The sequence below is a fragment of the Mus caroli genome, chromosome 3, assembly GCF_900094665.2.
Source record: "Mus caroli chromosome 3, CAROLI_EIJ_v1.1, whole genome shotgun sequence".
NCBI lineage: Eukaryota > Metazoa > Chordata > Mammalia > Rodentia > Muridae > Mus > Mus caroli.
In genome coordinates, this window is record NC_034572.1 from 57,587,829 (window position 1) to 57,608,057 (window position 20,229).

Here is a 20,229-nt window from a genome sequence, read left to right on the forward strand (position 1 = left end):
GCAGGCGGATTTCTGAGTTTGAGGCCAGCCTGGTCTACAGAGTGAGTTCCAGGACAGCCAAGGCTACACAGAGAAACCCTGTCTCGAAAAACCAAATAAATAAATAAATAAATAAATAAATAAATAAATAAAAATATAAGGTTAATTTCATCTATTTCTAGGTGAGAAAAAATATTCGACTTAAAAAGATGTCCAAAGGCTAGTGGGGTGGCTCTGGGGGTAAAGGCACTTCCTGCCAAGTCTGGCTTAAGTTTGAGCCCTAAGACCCACATGATAGAAAGAAAAATTATGAGTTTTCTTCTGCCCTCCACACCTATACTGTGGGACATGCCCCTCCACACACACATAAATAAGTAAAATTGAAAGTGTACTTTTAAAACAGTTTTAGACAAGGTCTCATTGTGTTTCTCTGACCAGCCTAGACCTCTCTATGCAGACCAGGCTGGCCTCAAACTTAAAGAGATCCTTCTGTCTCTAGTTCCTGACTGCTAAGATTTAAGGCATGCACCGCTTCACCCAGCAATGTGGGTTTTTCATTTGTTTTTTAAATAAATCCAAATGAATTTTATTTGTGACAGTTTACATCTGTTTAGAATATACTCTGAGTAAAAATAAGACATCCACAATTATCAGAAAGGAGCACTAGAAATTTAAGTCACAAACCATTATTATTTCTGAATATTTAAGGAATCATTCAGAGTACATTATTACAAATGAATATTCCTACAAATATATTCTTTGTATCTCTCCCCTGAGTCTCAGGCAAAGAAGCAACAGTGAGCAGGAAGCTTGTATCCTTAGCAAAAAGTGTTTGATACACATAATGTGCAATTAGATTAAGACAGAACATACAACACAGATTAGATGATGCTGTGGGGGAAGGTAGTACATGCCTGTAATCCCAACACTCACAAGGCAGAAACAAGGTTTAAAAATTAGATGACTGTAAGCCACTGATATCCAAGTACAATCTGAGGGTTCTTCTAATGTTTGAAGTTGCCAGTATCACCAATCTTCCACTAAAAGCTTCTATAGTCTGTCAGGCCAAAGATCAGGTAACTGAAAACTTGAAGCGGATGTCTGACTGTAATTCAACACTATCCACTTTAGTACTGGTGTCCCAGTTCTTCACATAATAAAGGCCACCGGGTTTTTATTTAATGAGGAAATTTCTTATTGCACACTCAAAGTATGATACAGTCAATATAAATAAAGTTATTATGATTTAATAAACCATCCATAACAAATGCATGATTAGAAAAAAGTCAATAGATTTTCACCAAAACCTTTGAATATTTTGGGAAATGTAAATGTTACTTTTAAAAGCTTGTGGGGTTTTTTGGCTGGGCATTTCAACCGGCAGAGGCAAGACTGTCATAAGTTTTAGGCCGCCTTGGTGTACGTAATGAGTTCTAGGCCAGCCAGGTCTATATAGTAAGAACTTGTCTCAAAACAATAGGAAAAAACATATTATTTCTATATTTAAAAATCATTCCATTTATTTATGGTGTGTGTGAGCAGGTACATGCATTGTCACAGCACACATTCAGACGTGACAGGACAACAAGTGGCAGTCAGGTCTTTCCTTTCATCATGTGATCTCAGAGATTAAACTCAGGTCTTCTGTATGGTGGCAAATAAATACCTTTACATGCTGAGCTACCTTGCCAGCCCTCAACTGTCTATCTGGTTGGGTTTTTTAGTTATTACATTTATTTACTTATTTATTTGTGTGTGTGTGTGTGTGTGTGTGTGTGTGTATGTGTGTATATATACATGCACATGAAAGTCAGGGTATAACACATGGAGTTATTTCTCTCCTTACATGTGGGTCCTTGATATTGCACTCAACTAGAAAGGCTTGGAAGGCAGCACCTTAACCTGCTGAGCCATGTTGCCTACCCATGATTTCTAATCCCTATTTTATTTTTAGATTTGTTTCTGGGATATGAATCTTTTTGCCTTTCTAGTTCTTCAATAAATCTTTTTGAATTTTTAACATTTATGTGTGTGAATGTTTTGTCTGCATGTGTATATGTGTACCCATCCTTGGTGGTCAGAAGAGGGAATTGGGTCCCCTGGAACTGGTGTTATAGATGGTTGTGAGCCATCATGGCCACTGTTGAGATGCCTTAAGTCATTTCCCTAATCTCCTTAATAACCTTGCATGACAGTGATAGTTGTGTTCTAACATAATAGTTATGATAGCCATTTGATGGTATAATAGTCTTTATAGCTGTTATAACTTAATAGTGGATGATAGCTCTGTTAGAATATAATAATCATGATAGCTGTTATACATATTAGCCATAATAGCTGTTATGACATATTAGTCATGATAGCCATGATATGACAAGATAGTGCTGGGAACTGAACCTGGGTCTTCAGGAAGAGCATCAAGCATTCAAACCACTAAGTCTTCTCTTCAGTCTCTTTCAATAAATCTTTCATAGAAACACTTTGAAAAGTCCAATCCACATTGAATGGGATGATACAGAGATGCTAGAAGGTAGCAGAAAGAGAAAGAAACATGGCTCAGGTAGAGAAGAAGAGTACCCTGTCAAAAAGATAGGACATGGGTTTTACAGATGAACATAGACCCAGGGAAAGGAGAAAGTATGTCCAATGAGAGCAAGAATATGGACAGCTGGAAAACCAGAGAAAGACACAGAATGGCACTGTCTCAGTGGTAAATGCCATCACCAAGGAGTCTGCTTCATCACCACACTCTTGTTTGTTCTTGCTTTGTTTGTTTTGAAATAGGCTCACCCTATGTATCCCTGCAGTCATGAGATTGAATCTACAGGAGAAATGTGTCTCTGCTTGGACTCTTTAATATGAAGCACAGTTAAACGATAAGAAGTAGACAAACAATGTGGCTCCTGCTACACATCTGCTCTCCTTTGGCTCCTTTCAACCTTTCTTCACTATGTTTCAGCTACAGGAGGCTTCATTTAAACTGCCAAAAGATGTGGGCTCATTCCTTCCTATGTTCTTCCAGGCTAGCCCACTCAAATGTTCAAGTCTCTGATTATATAACAAGTTGTCAACGAGGCCTTCACTGACTATTGTATATGAGCATATTTCCTTAACCCTACCAGACCTAAATAATTATGTATTCCAGGACTCTGTCTTCATTGAGATTAGGACAAATTTTCACATGTATATTATCAATCTTTCACAAGGATTATAAACTACAAAAGATAGAAGGGCTACAATTGTTCAATTCAGCATTGTACAGTTATTTTTGGTCCCAGGCCATAATAGACTGTCATCATTTATGGCAAGAGCAGCCAACTGCCTAAATGAAAGACTGAGCAGTCAACTAAAACAAAGGAGAGGACTCTAGAGCCAAACTAAATAATTTCTTGTAAATCAGACCATGGTTTAGATTTTCATAGGTTACAAAAAGTAATCAGAATTAGAATATTTTGGCTACTTTATAAATAGCATCTAGTTATTAAATGCCATAACAATCACTACAGTGGTTATCCAGTTTTACAATTCTTGTTTCTTACTTACGTTTCCATGAAGATATGAAAGGTAATGTAATAGGTATATGTTCAATTTCTAGACCACACTCAGTTATCCGCTGTAATCGGCCACATAGTTTAACTTTCTTTCTTATAAATTCTACTGGAATATCTGAAGAGGTTGTAAACTTTGAGGTCTGTTGGTTGACAAAGAAGAAGATGTAATTTTCACTTATAATGGAAATAAAATGTGAAGCATTTAACAAGAAGACATAGCCATTGAAAAGTTTTAACTTGGTTCTTAATTTCACATTAACGCTTTAATATTTAATCAAAAGTGTTTATAGGGTCTGGAGAGATGGCTCAGCAGTTAAGGGCAGTGGATGTGGGTTCAGCTTCTAGCACCAAGTTCCAGACACTCTCCTTCTGGCATCTGGCACACATAAACTCACACATGCACAAACACATACACATAAAAATAGTAAATAACTTTAAAAACCATTTAAACCACTAGATAAGAGAAGGCAAATGTAAATCCTCAGCGAGGCTGTGTCAAGTTAAATGACTCCTAACTGGCCAGACATGTGTTTATTCTTTAACATCATTTAGGAGACGAAGCCAATCCTGCTGACCAAGGCCAGCCCTGAGATTTTACTCCCCAACAGCCACTTGGTACCCAGGGTTAGTGGCTACTTAATGCCACAAGCAGCACACATCACGGCTAGCTCAGAACTACATCACATTGCACTTGTTTCTTTTACCAGGAAAGAATATTTAATGCTGCAGCATATTTTCTCTGCAAGGGAGAAGAGCTTTATCTAACCGCTGGGGAAATTTCCAGTCATCTCTCAACCAGAATTGAATTTTTAAAATTTTCTGTTTAGTGGTGTGTGTGTGTGTGTGTATACACATGTTATTTTGTACATGTGGAGATCAGAGGACAACTTTGTGGAGTATGTTCTCTTCCACCTTCATGTGGGCTCTGGTCTCCAAGGCTTTACCCCCTGAGTCATCTCCAAGCCCCAGGACTTAGTTTTAATTGCAATTTAGAAGAACCACTCTGGATTGTGTGTGTGTGTGTGTGTGTGTGTGTGTGTGTGTGTGTGTATGGAGGGACATACATAAAGTACTTATATGTATTTTGTTTTCATATATTCATCAACACGAACGTCATAGTGAGATATATATATGTATATGGAGATAGATAATCTGCAATATATTATTTTATATATAATATAAAATAATTATATAGTAATATATAAAATAATGTATAATAATAAATAATTATATAATTATAATAATTATATATAATAGGTATTATCATATATATTTTTAGGCAGAATCTCAAAAGACCATTCTAGGATAAATTGGAAAGTTGTAACCTTTCAAATTAAATAGATAATTCTATAATCTGACAGTTTAACTTAAAAACAGCGACACCAGAACTCGAATTTCTATCTACGTATAATAGTTTATTTACAAAACACCTGAGAAACAGTTTTGCCTAAAAGCCAAGATTTTATCTGTAACAACACCTCCCTACCCAGACAAGACAAATCCTAGTTTGTTTGTTTTCTGTTTTTGTTTTGAGACAAGATCTCCTTCTGGCCCACGCCTGGCTGACCTGAAATTCATCAGCAATCCAGGCTGGCTAGGAACTTGCAGCAATCTTGCCTCAGCTTTTCAAGTTCAGTGATTATACTATTTTATAACAAACCAAATCCTTTATGGAACCATTTCTTTTTAAGTCTTAAAAATATGATTATGCGTATAGTCTGTTGAATTAAGTAAGTAAAATTCTGCACATTTTTATGGCCCCAAAATAAATTCTCTGTTCTAAATCTTAACCAAGATCTTAAAGTGTGTTTGTTATTCTAAAATACAACTTAAACTCTCCCAGGATGTATCCAAGCAGCCTGGAGTGAGACCAAGTCAATTATCTGTTGCCTGTACCATTGGTCACTCACCAGCCGGATGCTCCTTATCAGCAACATTATCCCAGCTATGGCCATTCCCGTGCTGATGTTCTACAGGAAGAGAGGTAACGATTAATCCTGACCAATTACCATTTATAACAGTCAGTTTACCAACTTAAAAGGAAGGAGACTGTCCTCGTGACCACTAACAGTTCAAATAACACAAATGTCTCAAATGCTGGCTGGACTCTTCCACATTCCTTCCTAGTTTTTCCTTAGCAATCTGGCACTCACAGGGATTTGAGTGAATGCTTTTTACTTTGCCTGTGATTTTTTTTGTATGTTTTTTTTTTTTGGGGGTTTTTTTTGTTTTGTTTTGTTTTTCGAGACAGGGTTTCTCTGTATAGCGCTGGCTGTCCTGGAACTCACTTTGTAGACCAGGCTGGCCTCGAACTCAGAAATCGGCCTGCCCCTGCCTCCCGAGTGCTGGGATTAAAGGCGTCCGCCGCCACGCCGGGCCGCCTGTGAATTTCTTGAATGCACCCATGGCCTAGAATTTCTAGCCTTACACCTTACAGGGCTACACAGAGAAACCCTGTCTCAAAACAAATAAACAAACAAAAAAGTTGTTCCTTCCAAATGAGTTGTCCTGGCTTTTGGTTACTCGTTTTCCTAATCATGTGTCTCCCTGTCTGCCTCAGACTTTGCTTCTGCTACCTTCCACTCCCCAGAGAATCCCCTAGGCCTCATTTCTAGAATTCTAGTCTTCTGTACCTTTCTGACGTTGTTTCAAGATGTCGGTCAAGACTAGGGCTTTACCCACTCCAGCAGGTTTATGCAGCTCACTCTCACTCAGCTTTACGTCCAGTTCTGATTTCCCATTGAACACTGTTGCCTCAAGCCTACACACAACTGTGCTTTAAAGTCTAATGGGCTGTCTTCAAGACCAGTCTCCAAATTTTAATGTCCAAGGGCTCTACAGCTTTTCCCAGTAAATCATTTACTACAACTGCTCCATGACAGGAACCACCACCACCCCAGGGACTTTAGCAGTCCTTTCTCTGGTAGTGGACTGGCCGTCTAAGTGTCTCTATGATTGAATTTCAGTGTCTTCTCTTGTTTCACTTAAAAAGAAAACACGAGAGGCAGGAGGATTTCTACGTTCGAGGCCAGCCTGGTCTACAAAGTGAGTTCCAGGACAGCCAGCGCTATAGAGAGAAACCCTGTCTCAAAAAACAAAAACAAAAACAAAAAACAAAACAAAAAACTCCCACAAAAAACAAACAAACAAAACAAAACAACTGGGGATACAGTTCAATGGTAAGCCCTACAATGCTTACCAAAGTTCGAACCCCAGCCCTGGAAAAACCCATCATGGCTCTGCTCGGTCAAGGCCTCTGGGGCTTCTCTGCTCTTCCTGGGTTTCCAGCCCGCCATACTGAATGAGGAGCTACTCTTGTGCCAGCCTTGTGGTGTCCCCAGCCCTGCGCCAGCCTCCAGGCCTGACCACCGCCTCCGCCGGGAGGGCAAATGGGGCGATGTCGCCTCCCTGGCCATTTCCCCTGTGGCCCGGCTGTCTTTCCGCCCCTGCGGGTCCTCTTCCAGGCCTGCCGCGATCACCCCGCTCAGGCTAGCCCACCCCGCCGGGCTGTGGCACCTGGACAAGGCGCAGATGGTTGTCTGCCCATTGCGACACCCGCGTCACCACGTTGGCCTCCCCTTGGTCGCGGTCGGGCGCCTGCGACCAGAGGCTCGCGGGCGGCCGCGCCATGTTCCGGCGTCCAGCAAGCCTTGCGGGCTCCCCCTGGTGGGCGGTAGGGATCGCTGCGCTGCACGGCTCGAGGGTCCCCGCCCATTCTGGGCGTCTGCACCCTTGTCTACGCGTGTCCTTGGTGGTACCATGCCAGCCAGGACTGCAGATCAACACAAAAATGCCGTGAAAAAAAAATAAGAAATCTGTGTAAATATACACAGTCTCTTATTCTTGCTACCTTTTCTATAAGCTTGTATTTTTATTATTTTGTTGTTTTACATTTTTGAGACAGGTTTCTCTGTGTAGCCCTGGCTATCCTGTAACTAGCTCCACAGACCAGGCTAGTTCTAACTCAGAAATCCACTTGCCATATTTTATGGTGCTGGAGAGCAAACCCAGAAACACATATGGCTCCAACCTTCGTTTCTTTAGAAACAGGGCTTATGTTTCTAAAGGCTGGCCTCAGCGTACTAATCTTTAGCTTCTCCCATACAGAGGCTTCTGCTGTGTTTCAGTGTGCCTGGTTTTCTAAATATTTTTAATGCCAAGAATAATAAAGGAAAGAGAGATGGAGATATACTTATTTGTTAAGCCGAAATGTGCATTGTGTAATAAATTTAACTTTGGCCCAAAGAGAGATCTGGCCTTTCCCATTGTGCCTGGCAATTCTAAAATATCTTACCTGATAAAATTATGTTTTACTCTGAGGCTTTTGAGCCTGTAAGAAAACCTAACAACCCACTTGTGGTAGACCTCAGCTTGACCTCCAGAGGGGCTAGCGACCGACCTGTTGGTGCACTGTAAAAACTCTGCACACAGGTGCCGGGAAGCCTTACTGGCTGTATTGTTCCACGCTTTCTCACACCTGGTTGCTGAAAGGAATCAGTGTTGCTCAGGACTCCACGAGTGAACATGTTTTTAAAACCAAATACCCCACCTGAGGGTGCCCTTTGACACTCCCAAACTCTACAGTTGGTACTAGAAGCATTAGAAGTCTTGGGACTATTGTTTAACTCTGTATGGTTCATTATATTATCACCTCTATTTAAATATAATGTTTAAAATGTTACAGGAGTACTTTCCTAACACTTGAGGCCCTGGGATAGATCTCTATCTAGCATTGCAAAAATATAAAACAAAAAATGAAAAGTCCAAAAAAAGTTACCTTACAGAAATCAAATATAAAACAGTGTGAATTAGTCTTTCCACACCCCATAGTTTTATGACTGGCAGTAGCATGTCACACTCACTTGTGAGGCCTATGTTATTACTTGCTTACATGATGTGCACACACAGGTACCTATGTCAAAAGCACCAGAGAGGAAAGGCAGACATTACTCCTCTATCTCTATAGCTTTGTAAATGGACAACAGGAAAATAGTCCCTTAAAGATTTGAAGTATCTAGTTGTACTTTCATATCTACAGGACTAAGTCATCATGGGTATATCCCTCTTGAGTTCCAAGAACTGCTTGGAAAAGTTAGAAAACAAAGCTGGCTAATCTCATCTCAAAACTACTGTAGTGAGCTCCGACCTTAGCTTTAATTTCCTGCTCCTCCCCTCCCTTGGTCGATCTTTCTCAAGACCTCTTGCTGCCTCTGCAGGCTTCTCCCACCACTCACCCACCCATTCCTTTACTTTCAATTTACTTACATCAAAACGCAGAATCTGATCTTTAAAAAGTACTTGTAAAATTTTAAACCACGGTCTCTGTGGACGTGTGCAAACACATGTGGAGGTCAGAGATTCCACCGGAGCTACAGAAGCCACCTGATGGGGGATGTGGTCGAGGATTCTGCGGAAGCTACAGGTAGCCAACTGATATGGGTCCTGGGAACTGATTTCAGGCACTCTACAAGTGCAGCGTGTTTTTTTTTTTGGTTTTTCGAGACAGGGTTTCTCTGTGTAGACCGGGCTGTCCTGGAACTCACTTTGTAGACCAAGCTGGCCTCGAACTCAGAAATCCGCCTGCCTCTGCCTCCCGAGTGCTGGGATTAAAGGCATACGCCACCACCGCAGCGTGTGTTTTTTAACCACTTCACCTCCCCCAGTTTTGCTCTCTTCTTTAGTGGGGTGTGGAAATTGCCACACAAACTATACATGCACCGATTTTAGTTAAAGAAAAGGGGTTTATTGAACATGCACCATACAGAATATTGGGCCACAAGAAGGAAAAAACTAATTGTGGCACTAGTCTGTCCTCAGAGCAGGTTTTTTTTTTTTTTAATGTATTTTTATTAGATATTTTCTTTACTTACATTTTAAATGTTATCCCTTTCCCTAGTTTCCCCTCCGAAAATCCCCTATCCCCCCCCCCACCCCCCTGTTCCTCAACCCACCCACCCCCACTTCCTGGTCCTGGCATTCCCTTATACTGGGACACAGAACCTTCACAAGACAAAGGGCCTCTCCTCTCAGGGCAGGCTTTTTATATGAGAAACCAGGTTCAAACCTTTAAAGGGCAAGGAGGAGAGCAGTTGGCTCACTAGGCAAAGTATTATCAGCTAACCTTTAAGCTGATTGGTCCTGAGTAAGGTAAGGGGTTGGGGGTGGTGGATGGGTGGTAAACAAGGGAATTTCAGAACACTGAGCTAACAGAGCATGGGTATTATAATCATAACCTTTTGCCTTATTAGTAGCATTCTTCAGTGTCAGCCACAAAAACCAGTAAGCTCAGTCCAGGAAGGGCTGCTGGTGGTCAGCTCTGGCGCAAGATATTATAGAGATAACAGTTCATGTTGACTTTTGATTTGATGAGTCCTACATACAGCTTTGTGGAATTTCTTAAGATGAGCAAACCTCGCACAGAACATTCAGAACTACAGAACAAAACAGAGTATGTGATCTGCATGTCCTTGTGCCAAGTCACCTCCCTGTGCCAATGACTGGAAGGCATGTTACAGCAACAATATGGAGAAGCTGGCAGGCATGGCACAAGATGGCTGCAGCTATCCTAGGAGAGGATCAGACCAAAACATTCTTTCCATTAACATTTTATTAAATGTTCCCACACTTTCCAAATTCAAATGAGGATGTCTCTTCTAGTGAGAATTCACCATTAATGAGCAATTTGACTAGAAGTTCACCCTTGCAGCTAAAGATGTAGTTCAGCTGGTAAAATGCTTGTGCTGCTATCCAAAAGCCCTAGGTTCAGCCCCTCGTGGATAAAACTAGTTATATACCTGTAATCTAGCAAACTAATTTTCTCCACACGAAACCCAGTATGTGTAATCTTGGCAAGTGAGACAGGAGGGTTCACTTCCCAGTGACTATTTTAAGTGCAGAATAAGGTTATAAATCAAAGGATATAAACTGGGGATTGGTATATTGGTTTAAGAATGAGGGATGCAATCTGAAGCTTGCCACTGTTTAGGAGCTAATTTAGATGGTGCAAAAGAGGCTGTGATAGGGGACAGGTGAGCTGACAATAGAGCAAGCAGCAGCAGCAGCTCCGTACTTTCACAGCGGGGACGGTAGCTGGGACTGACTCTACTAGCAATCTATCCTTAGAAAAATCACTAAAGTTAGGCATGTGGCGCACATATTTAGTCCCAGCACTTGGTAGTCAGAGGAATTTGAGGCCAGTCTGGTCTACAAATAAAATTTCAGGATAGCCTGGGCTATACAAAGAAACACTGTCTTGAAAACAAAAACAAAAACCAAAAACCAAAAACCAAAAACCAAAAACCAAAATCAAGCAAGCAAACAAACAAAACACTTACCTTCTTGAGAGCCTGGTTTTTTGTGTAGAGCAGGATTTACCAGATTCCTACCTTTTGCAATCATGGATCCTCTTGAGTCATTTATATGAGGATTTGTGAATGGTTATCTTGAATAAAGTCCTAAATTTTGGCTGCGACAGCACTCCTGGAACCTGTAGTGATGGCCACAGTGGACAGGTCTAGTACTCAAAGGCTTTGTTTGTTTTCTTCTATTTAACTTTTTGTAGTGCTGGGGCCAAGCTAGTAACTGAAAGCTGTTAATCTTGTATAGATTTATTTATTTTTATATATAATGGTGCTTTTTCTACATGTATGGATGTGCACCAAGTGTAGAAGAGAGCAACACATCTCCTGGGAATGGAGTCACAGAGGGTTGTGAACCACCATATATATGGACGATGTGATGGAACCCAAGTCCCCTGGATGAGCAGTCAGTGCTCGACTGTCCACCCATCCCTCCAGCTCCCACTGCTAATTTTAAAGAAGTACCGATAGTATATGTTCTTTAGTTTAACTTGACCTCACAGCTCTCCTTCAACCTGGGAGCCTCTCACTGCAGGTAGTAGGCAGAATTATGATGGGAAGGATTTGTTGAGGTATTTGGTTTAGATAATGGAGAATAATTTCAGCACTCAGGAGACACCATATGTCCTAAAAAAGAAAAGGAGTTTTCATTTTTTTGATTACACGTTACAGGAAATCTACAGACTTGCAAAGAGGAATATAGATAACAGGCAGAAGAGCTGAGAAAAAGGAAGAACTATCAGAGGGCTGTTATGCAGTTCTAGACTGAGAAGCAATTAGCAAAACTACTTTGATACTGGCCATGAAGAACTAACAACTTTTAAATTTTTAAAAATAAGACAAAATAGTGAAGTTGATCAACTAATTTTTATAATGATAAAATATTGAAATATACTATCTACTTGGGGCTGGATATTTGGCTCAGGGGTTTCAAGTACTTGCTGCTCTTACAGAGGATCAGGGTTCAATTCTCAGAACAAACATGGCAGCTCACTCCTCTCTGTAACTCCAGTCCAAGAGGATCAAATAACCTCTTTTAGCCTTCCTGGGCACCAGGCATGCACACAGTACATATACGTACATACATGGAGGCAAAACACTTATAAGCATAAAACAATAAATAATCACAAAAATAAAAATTAATCAACAATAATCATATACACTCTATTCTTTATTCTTCTGTTTCTAGAAGTTTAGCCTCCAAATTGCCCCTTTCTCCTTTACACCCTGTGCCCTTATTTCCCTGACTCAGAAATTTAAGACAATACTCAGTTTCAAGGGCTTAGAAAAACACTTGTATAGGAACAGTCCCTAGCCACACTCATACAGCCATTGTCTTGTTTTCTAGAGGTGACAAATCCCTTACAACTCATCTTCACAATTTCTGAACTGTTTATCCTTTTCCTTTTCTAAATCTACCTGCCTAAGCTCCAGGAATGGGCTGTGCTACCAGCCGCCAACCCAGGTTCCCTTGAATCCATGCATTAAAAACACAAACAACACACATTGCTCTATTTCACTTTGCCTTTCTCGCACAATTGCTGGGTGTTAATTATCTCCCACCTGGAGAAGTGTGCCCTTATCAATACTCTTAGCTCCGTATCTCTCCACCTGCTTTCAACTTTAGTTGCTCAGTTACATCTAGTCCCGGGTAAACACTCCCAACCACCTGACTATAGGAGTAGCCTGTGGCCACTCCAAGACCTCAAAAGGCTGATCACCTTTTCTCCCTCAGAAACATGGTAAACTGCCTCTCCTCTCTTCTTGCATCTGGTCACCTGCCTCCTGGGAACCCAGAAGGCCTGCCTATTCCTTCTGCCCAGCAATTGGCCCATGGCTTCTTTACTGATAGATCAAGTACCAATTGGAGAACAGGACCTTAGCATCCGTACCACCTTTACATAAGACTTCAGAATTTTGTCTCTACTCTCAACTCACTACTAAGATATTAACTTAAAACATTAAACCCATGTGAATGTCTTACATTAACTTACTCTGAAGTCAGATATGGTGGCTTCTGCCTGTAATCCCAGCACTTGGGGGAATGAGGCCAGAGGATTGTTTTGAGTTTAGGGCCATTTTAGATTGAGCATTCCAGAACAGTATGGACTATAGTACAATACTTCTCTTTTTAAAAAAGTAGATAGATAATAAATAATAACTTTAATAGTCTGTTTCATTTCAACTAGGATAAAGCTAAAGTTAATGGCTTAAAATTAATTTGGGGGTTTTGGTGGGTATTGAGACAGGTGTCTGTGTAGTTCTTGCTATCCTAGAAATCATTATGTAGACCAGAAATCCACCTGCCTCTGCCTCCTGAGTTCTGGGATTATAGGCATGTGCCACCACCAACACTGGCTTTCTCTTCCTTCCCCAGCCCCAGAGACAATCATATTCATGTAACGTCTGCTTCTCCTCCTGTCTCTGCCTCCTGGGTGCTTGGCTTTCATGCATACACTAATATCCAGCTTTAAAATATCTGTTTTAAAGATATATATTTACACAGTCCTAAAAGTACACACAACATTTCTTAGCAGGGACAGATTCATTGGTACACCACGGCCAACTCTCACCCCCAGGTAATCAATAAGAGCCATACCAATCTGTCAGAGTGATAAAACCCTACATATATTGGACTTTGGATAATAGGTGAAGAGTCCCAAAATATGAATCTGGGTGGTTATATTTGGCAGCTGTATAGAAGCCCTAACCTCTTCCAAAGAGAAGAAAAGAAATCTTTGTTCTTAGTTGAAAACAGATTATCCTAGGGTGCCAAGTCCTGCTTGGCCATGTGTAAGTGATGGCATGACATGGTTCCTGGCCCTGGAACAGAGCCAGCAGGGTGTGGGCCCCCTCAAGTGTGGATGGCTACTGTGGGTTAAAGGCTTGTTTGTATAACAGTGTACATATTTTCACATTTCTCCTTTGAGGAATGTCCTCTTTTTCGATGTGAATGACTCCATGAAAACCGGAGACAGCATGGGTCCAGGAGGCAAGGGCATGTCTATATTTCAAATGGTTGAGTGCTGTGACCATTAGGACAGCCTTTAAGGGTGTGGGAAAGAATGCTGAAAACATGAGTTTGAAAATACATACATTCTCAACTATGCAAAATGTAAGGATGTAATATAAATTAAATAAGGAGTTTCACAGATCTAAAGGAACAGAGGCAGCTGCACTGTGAGCCAACTTGTCAAAAGGATACTAAGTGGGGGAGATAAAGAGATTTAGGGAATGGTGATCGAAAGGCAACATTCCACTGTGGGTCTGCATTTCCACCTTGCCACTGCGGTGTTGAACCACTTGCTGACACACTGCTCAGGGTAGGCAAAATGTAGTCTAAGATATGGGTCCCAGTCCATGATCTTCCAGGTGAAAACAAGCAGGGGGCTGGAATAGAGGAGGTTCTCATGTTCCTGAGCACCCAGAAGCCACTGAGAAACATGAAGAGTTGAGAATCTCTCCCCCACCACCACCACACCCCCCCCACTCCAGTCCCCTAGCAGTTCCTGATAAAGACAACAGGATTTGCTTGTCCAAACTACCTTTATTCATGGCAGATGAAGATGTATAAGACTTACTCGGGGTGAAACAGAGATTAAATACTCTTTGTAGGAAGGAATATTCAGGAAGAGAGAAGTTTAGTGGCTAAACACTTGGCTCCCTTCTAGATACCTCATTAGCATGAAGAACCCTAAGTTCTATGCTACCTGACCAGCTGTCATGGTCTTCTTAATGGGATATCATGGTCGCATACTCCAAGATAGGAAATCCGGTTGGGAGCTAGTTTGATCTCCTACCATTCTCAATTATAAATTTTGTTAGGGTCCTAAACGTTGCTACTACCTTACCAGTTCTGTCTGGTGGTTCAGTCCACTGGGCCACATCCCACCTAGCTAATTTTTTTTTTTATGCTAACAAAGGCAGGTGGACTGTGCAAGTCACAAGTGCAAGGTAAGTCTGGGATAGAGCTAATTTAGGTCCAGGCATGATTTGATGGCAATTTCAGGGCAGGGTCGGGAGGGGTCCCACCCAGATAACTTATTGTCTGTTCTTCTTTGCTGTCTCTAAGAATCAAGGGGCTGGGGACCTGGAATACTGACTCAGGGGGTAATAAGGAACATGGATAATGATTGAATTAATACATAAATAAAAGACTGGGCTTTTGATTTATAAGAGATGAGCTAACAAGAGAGTTTTTAGAATTTCAAAAAAGCCTGAGCAGAGAGCTTTCTGGATATATATATATGTATGTATATAGACACACATACACACACATATATATATATATATATATATATATATATATATATATATATATATATATATATACAGAGAGAGAGAGAGAGAGAGAGAGAGAGAGAGAGAGAGAGAGAGCAAGCAGAACACAGAGGGCAATCCAGAAAGCTATCTCCAGCAGAACACAGGCTGTCAGCTTGGACCCACATTTTGACTTCAGGTCATTTGTTTTGCCTCTCTCAAACATCCCTTCTCTCAGAACCACTCTCGAAGACAGGCTGGTCCTTGGCACTATGGGAGGCTTTTGGGCTTTAAAATATTTGTTTTTAGAAAGTAGACAAAATTCTATTTCTTCAGATTTGCAAAATCAAGATGTCTCCATGGCACCAGGTGCCATCTTCCTTTGAAATGTTTATATACAATAAATCCTCTTTGGGACTGAGTTGTGTGTCCTGTCAAAATCCATAAACTGAAGTTCTAACCCTCATTATCACTGCATTTAGAAACAGGACTTTTAAGAAGCTAAGTTTAAGGGGGTAGGGAGAATAAGGCTAAGCCTTGACCACTCAGAACCAATCCAAGAGGAAGAAAAACCAGGATAACTGCATATAGCGGAAGAGGGCTGTGTGGAGACACATGGGGAGAGTGACTCTCAGCTACTCTCAACTAAATAAGACCTCAAGAGAAACTGCTGCCAATGCATTAATCTTGGGTTTTCAGCCTTTGGAATGAAAGTAAACAAATTTCTCTCAAGCTACCCAGTCTTGGTACTTTGTTATGAATTCTATTGTAGTGTGAATCTGGAATATCTCTTTTAGGCTGTTTTTGAGTTGGCCCCCTACGTGTGGTGCTATTTTGCATGCCATAGAAGCTTTAAGAGGTAAAATGTGGCTGGTCAAAATGAGTCACTCAGGTCTGAGAGTTTTCCTGTTCCTGGTCCTGACCCATCATGAGCCTTCTCCTTCCTGTCTTCTGAACAAGGAACTATGGTGTCTAAAGCAAGGCTGAGACATCCTGCCATGTACTCCAACTGTGATGGACTAATATTTTTTCAAAACAGCAAAGCAAAAAACACTCTCCTCCCTTGGACTCTTGCCAGGAAATGTGTCACAGTGATGGCAGAAGCAACACCTCACCTCCCTAGTGATCTAACACAATCTGCCTAGTTTCTCACATTTCCTGAGATCATCTAGCTTCCAAGGCTTCTCTTTCAGCACAGGTTCTACTATGCTGAAAGTCTCCCTTTCCTTCCTGAGTGCTGGGATTAAAACATACCACCATGCCCAGCTCACCTCCTTTTTTTTCTTTTGAGATAAGATGGTATATAGCCCATATATTCACCATACATTTTGATGAAATTCATAGAAACATTGTATTAAAACAATGTCTGGATTAGTGATGTGCAGTTTTAATCTCAGCACACAAAGTTAGGTGAGTGTACGTTTGAGACCAGTCTGGTTCACAGAGAGTGTTCCAGGAAAGTTAGCTCTGTACAGTTAAGCCCTGTCTCAAAGCCTTGATAGCATGTAGAGCATGTAGCATGCTGGAAACTGCTGTTGTACTTGCTTCTAATTCTCCCAGTCTAGCAAGTCTCAACTGAACCTTATTCTTTACAGTTGAAAGCCTGTGTTTTAAGAAACAGGAATACTGTTCCTGATTTGGCATAAAGTAATTATAAGAATTTTTTTACTAATAAAATGCTTAGTTAAGATTAAGGAAAAAAATTAAGAAATAATCTCCCACAGAGTGATTTAATTTGTCAAAGGCAAACACACACACACAAATCTCTCTTTTTAAAACAACAGCTTTGAGATTTATAGTGTTACTCATTTAAATTTTATTTAATTATAAGTTTACATTTTCTTCTCATGGTAATTAAAAAAACTACAGTAAGAATGACATTAAATTTTTATTTTTACAACTCAGTCATAATCACAAACACACCACAAACTTGATCCCCTCATTAGTTGTCTGTGTGTCATGATGCATTTGTGACAAAATCATATGTAAACCTAGGGCAAGAGTTAACAAGAAATCAAAATAGCTTCCCCAAAAGGGAGGGAGAGATAGGGAAATCAATAAATTAAAAACCATAGCTCTCATTTTATAAAAAAATAGTTTGAATAATCTTTTTATAAATCTTTCATGCTTACAAAAGCAAAAAGTACATGTAAAATAGTTATTTTTAACAGATTCATTTGTACAATGTGGTTATAGTCAGAAAAACAACTCAATGTTTTAGTAGTCTACATTTTCTTTCAATCAAATTTCACATACATTTTTACAAATTTACAATTCAAAGTGAGAATTAACTTCCAATAAGGTTAGACTAGTTAGTGAGTACCCGCATATTAAGCTTTGCTCCACTTGATACATTGTACCAAAATGTTAAATACGACTCAATGACAGGTACTAACAATACTTGACAGCATGGTGACCACCCATGACTATTCCACTGCAGCTTAAAATATGCTTTGGTCAGTAAATTAACAGAAATCAAGTAATAAAACCAAAAGGGGTGTTTCGTAGCCTTAAGTAAACTTTAAATACATTGATAAGGCAAAGGAAAATATAATCAAACATACAAATACATCTGTACTTTTCAACTATTTGGCATTTTAAATTAAAAATTTCCTAAAATGGTATTTTACACTCCTACACACTGATTATCATTGCTTTCTTGGTAAAACTAAGCTACAGTTACCTTCTAGAATGTCCAGTAATGTTGGCATCAGTTGTTCCTTTTGCACTTCCATGAGGATGGTCCTTCATCCTGTAACTTTTTAAATTTTGGACCAAGAAAGAACCACCAACCAAATCCAATGAGAACACAGATAATGGATTCCACATAGTAACCATCCAGAGCTGTCACACACGAGCCTCCAAGTTTTTTGCAAAGCTATAAAAACAAAATTATAACAAATATTCTATAACTTTTTTTTTCTTATTGCTTGCTTTATAGAGACAGGGTCTCAGATGGCCTAAGCTAGCTTCAAATGATGTACCTAAGGATAACCCTGAACTTCTGAATCTCTTCCTTGCACCCGTCAAGTGATGGGATTATAGGCATGCATCACAAAGCTTGATTGTAGGTGTCCATCCCAGAGCTCTGTGTATGCTAGGTGAGCGTTACTCCCACTGAGTTATATTCAGGGCCCATAGTCTGTGATATGTTTTTTATATGGAAACATTCAATAATTAGTGTTTCTATTTTGTAATTAAAGAGGTTAATCAAGTACATTTTGAGAAAATATTTCAATACTTCTTTATTGCAAATGGTAAGATAAATTGAAGTCTGTTTCACTTTCCTTAGTTTCAGACAAGGTCTTACTATGTGGCTCAGGCTTTTCTGTAAAACAGCCTGGCCTCAGATTCACAATTGTCCTGCCTCAGGCTCCCAAGTGCTAGGATTACAGTCATATATCACTGTCTATGTTCATAAAACTTAATTCCTTCAATGATACAAACGAATTAAAAACAATTTTGAGTACTTACTACAAATAATAGTGATTTTCAAAATGGATCTTTTTCATATTTGAAACTGTGAAGAAATTACCAATGAATTTACTATAGAAGTAGGCAATTGTTTGGTTTTTCTGAGAAAGGGTCTCACTGTATAGACTGGCTAGTCTGGCTAATCTTATGTAGACCAGGCTGGCCTGGGGCTCACAGAGCGCCACATGCCTCTGCCTCAGCCTCTCTGTCCCAAGGGTAAGTTTACTTTGCAGTAATTTGCCAATTCTGCACTCAGCTTTAGCTGCATCTGCTGTGTTTCAGGAGCCAGTGGAGTCCCTTGCTTAGCACTCTAAAAGTGACTTATTATGTTTACAGTTGTATGCAGTGGAGCGACTCGTGCTATGGGAGAATGTCTTCCTTTGCTAAGAAGCACCTTTATTAAGCTAGTCTTACTGATACTACCTTGTAATTACTCTTAATTATGGTAGAGCTGAAATAATGTATTTCCATATGAGAAACTATGGGTATGTAGGATTTTTAGACACAGTAATCACATCTTAAAGCTTATTCATGGTTATCTAAAACTAAAACTCACTTACTTCGATAGCATCAGGTGTCCGACAATTCTGGTTTGAAGCTCCTACACATTCCTTCACTGTGAGGGGATCCACTAGCCAAAGAGCCACTGTAGAAGGCCAGTTTCCTCCCAGATTAGACACAGTGTTTAAAAGGGTCATATATGTTCCCCCAATAAGAGGATCACTGACCTTGGCATTGAAAGCCATTATCGATACATACATGCTGTACAGAGTGACCTGCAAGAAGAAGGGAACATTAGAAAGTTGGAAGGAGATTTTCTTTTCTTCTTTTCATTTTTCTTTTTTTGTGGGAAGAGTATTCAGGATTAAGCACAGGGGTGGGGGGCACCAAGCAAGAAGCATAAACTTGAGAGCCCTGTTTTCTGACATCAGAACTTATGATCAGGCTTATAAAGTTGTGCTTAAATTAGGAACATCAAAATCATAAAAATTAAATTTTCATAATCTTTTACTGAACTCAATTCAACAAACATTTGAGTATACAGTATAAGCAATCCTTTAAGAACATGATACTATAAGGATGAATTTAAAAAAAATACTGCTCTTCTCTTGAATGTAGTATATGCTGGAGAAACTAGAAATAAAGAATTAAGATAAAACATACTAGAAGTGCACACACTGTACTCCTAGGATAAAGGTAAAAGATTTATTCTATCATATACAGTCAAAGAAGACTGAAGAGAAAGTAAGAGGTAAGGGGCATTGAAGGGTGCACACAGTAAGAAGCAAAATTCCTATGTGTTCTGCACCTAAATATATATTTATATATACATTTATATATCTTCATTATAGATGTAAATATAACAAAACATGGATATATAATTATATTTCTAAAAATAGTGATAAATGATGTTGAAGAATATCATTTCAAAATTTATAACACAAACTAGAAAGATAAAAATTAAAAGACAAGAATGGAGACAGAGGAGCTTTGATCAGAATCTTGTCTTAGCTCCATTCTTTCTTCCGCCCAGTCTAGATTCCTCTCTTTTCAGCTCGAACTGCCATTCTCAGTTGAACCGTTCGTGTTGTGGACTGCGGGCAGGC

General features: G+C 39.9%; 2 protein-coding genes across 4 annotated transcripts in view; both read right to left on the reverse strand.

Moving 5' to 3' along the window:
* C3H3orf33 (chromosome 3 C3orf33 homolog) overlaps positions 1–8,683 on the reverse strand; it is a 16,361-nt gene extending 7,678 nt beyond the window's left edge. The window contains exons 1-3 of the mRNA XM_021159076.2: positions 7,047–8,683; positions 5,441–5,500; positions 3,523–3,670 (exon numbers count right to left, since the gene is read on the reverse strand). Coding sequence (XP_021014735.1) covers positions 3,523–3,670; positions 5,441–5,500; positions 7,047–7,160 — 322 coding nt within the window. The 5' untranslated portion in view covers positions 7,161–8,683. The remainder of the gene's footprint in view (positions 1–3,522; positions 3,671–5,440; positions 5,501–7,046) is intronic.
* A 2,379-nt stretch (positions 8,684–11,062) lies between these two features.
* Positions 11,063–20,229, reverse strand: part of Slc33a1 (solute carrier family 33 member 1) — a 30,704-nt gene continuing 21,537 nt past the window's right edge. The window contains exons 5-7 of one of the 3 annotated variants that reach the window (XM_021157144.2): positions 19,183–19,398; positions 17,832–18,026; positions 11,063–11,515 (exon numbers count right to left, since the gene is read on the reverse strand). In XM_021157144.2, coding sequence (XP_021012803.1) covers positions 17,859–18,026; positions 19,183–19,398 — 384 coding nt within the window. In that variant the 3' untranslated portion in view covers positions 11,063–11,515; positions 17,832–17,858. Of the gene's footprint in view, positions 11,516–16,933; positions 18,027–19,182; positions 19,399–20,229 lie in introns of those variants that run through there. The other 2 variants (XM_021157143.2, XM_021157146.1) reach the window with 2 other exon arrangements.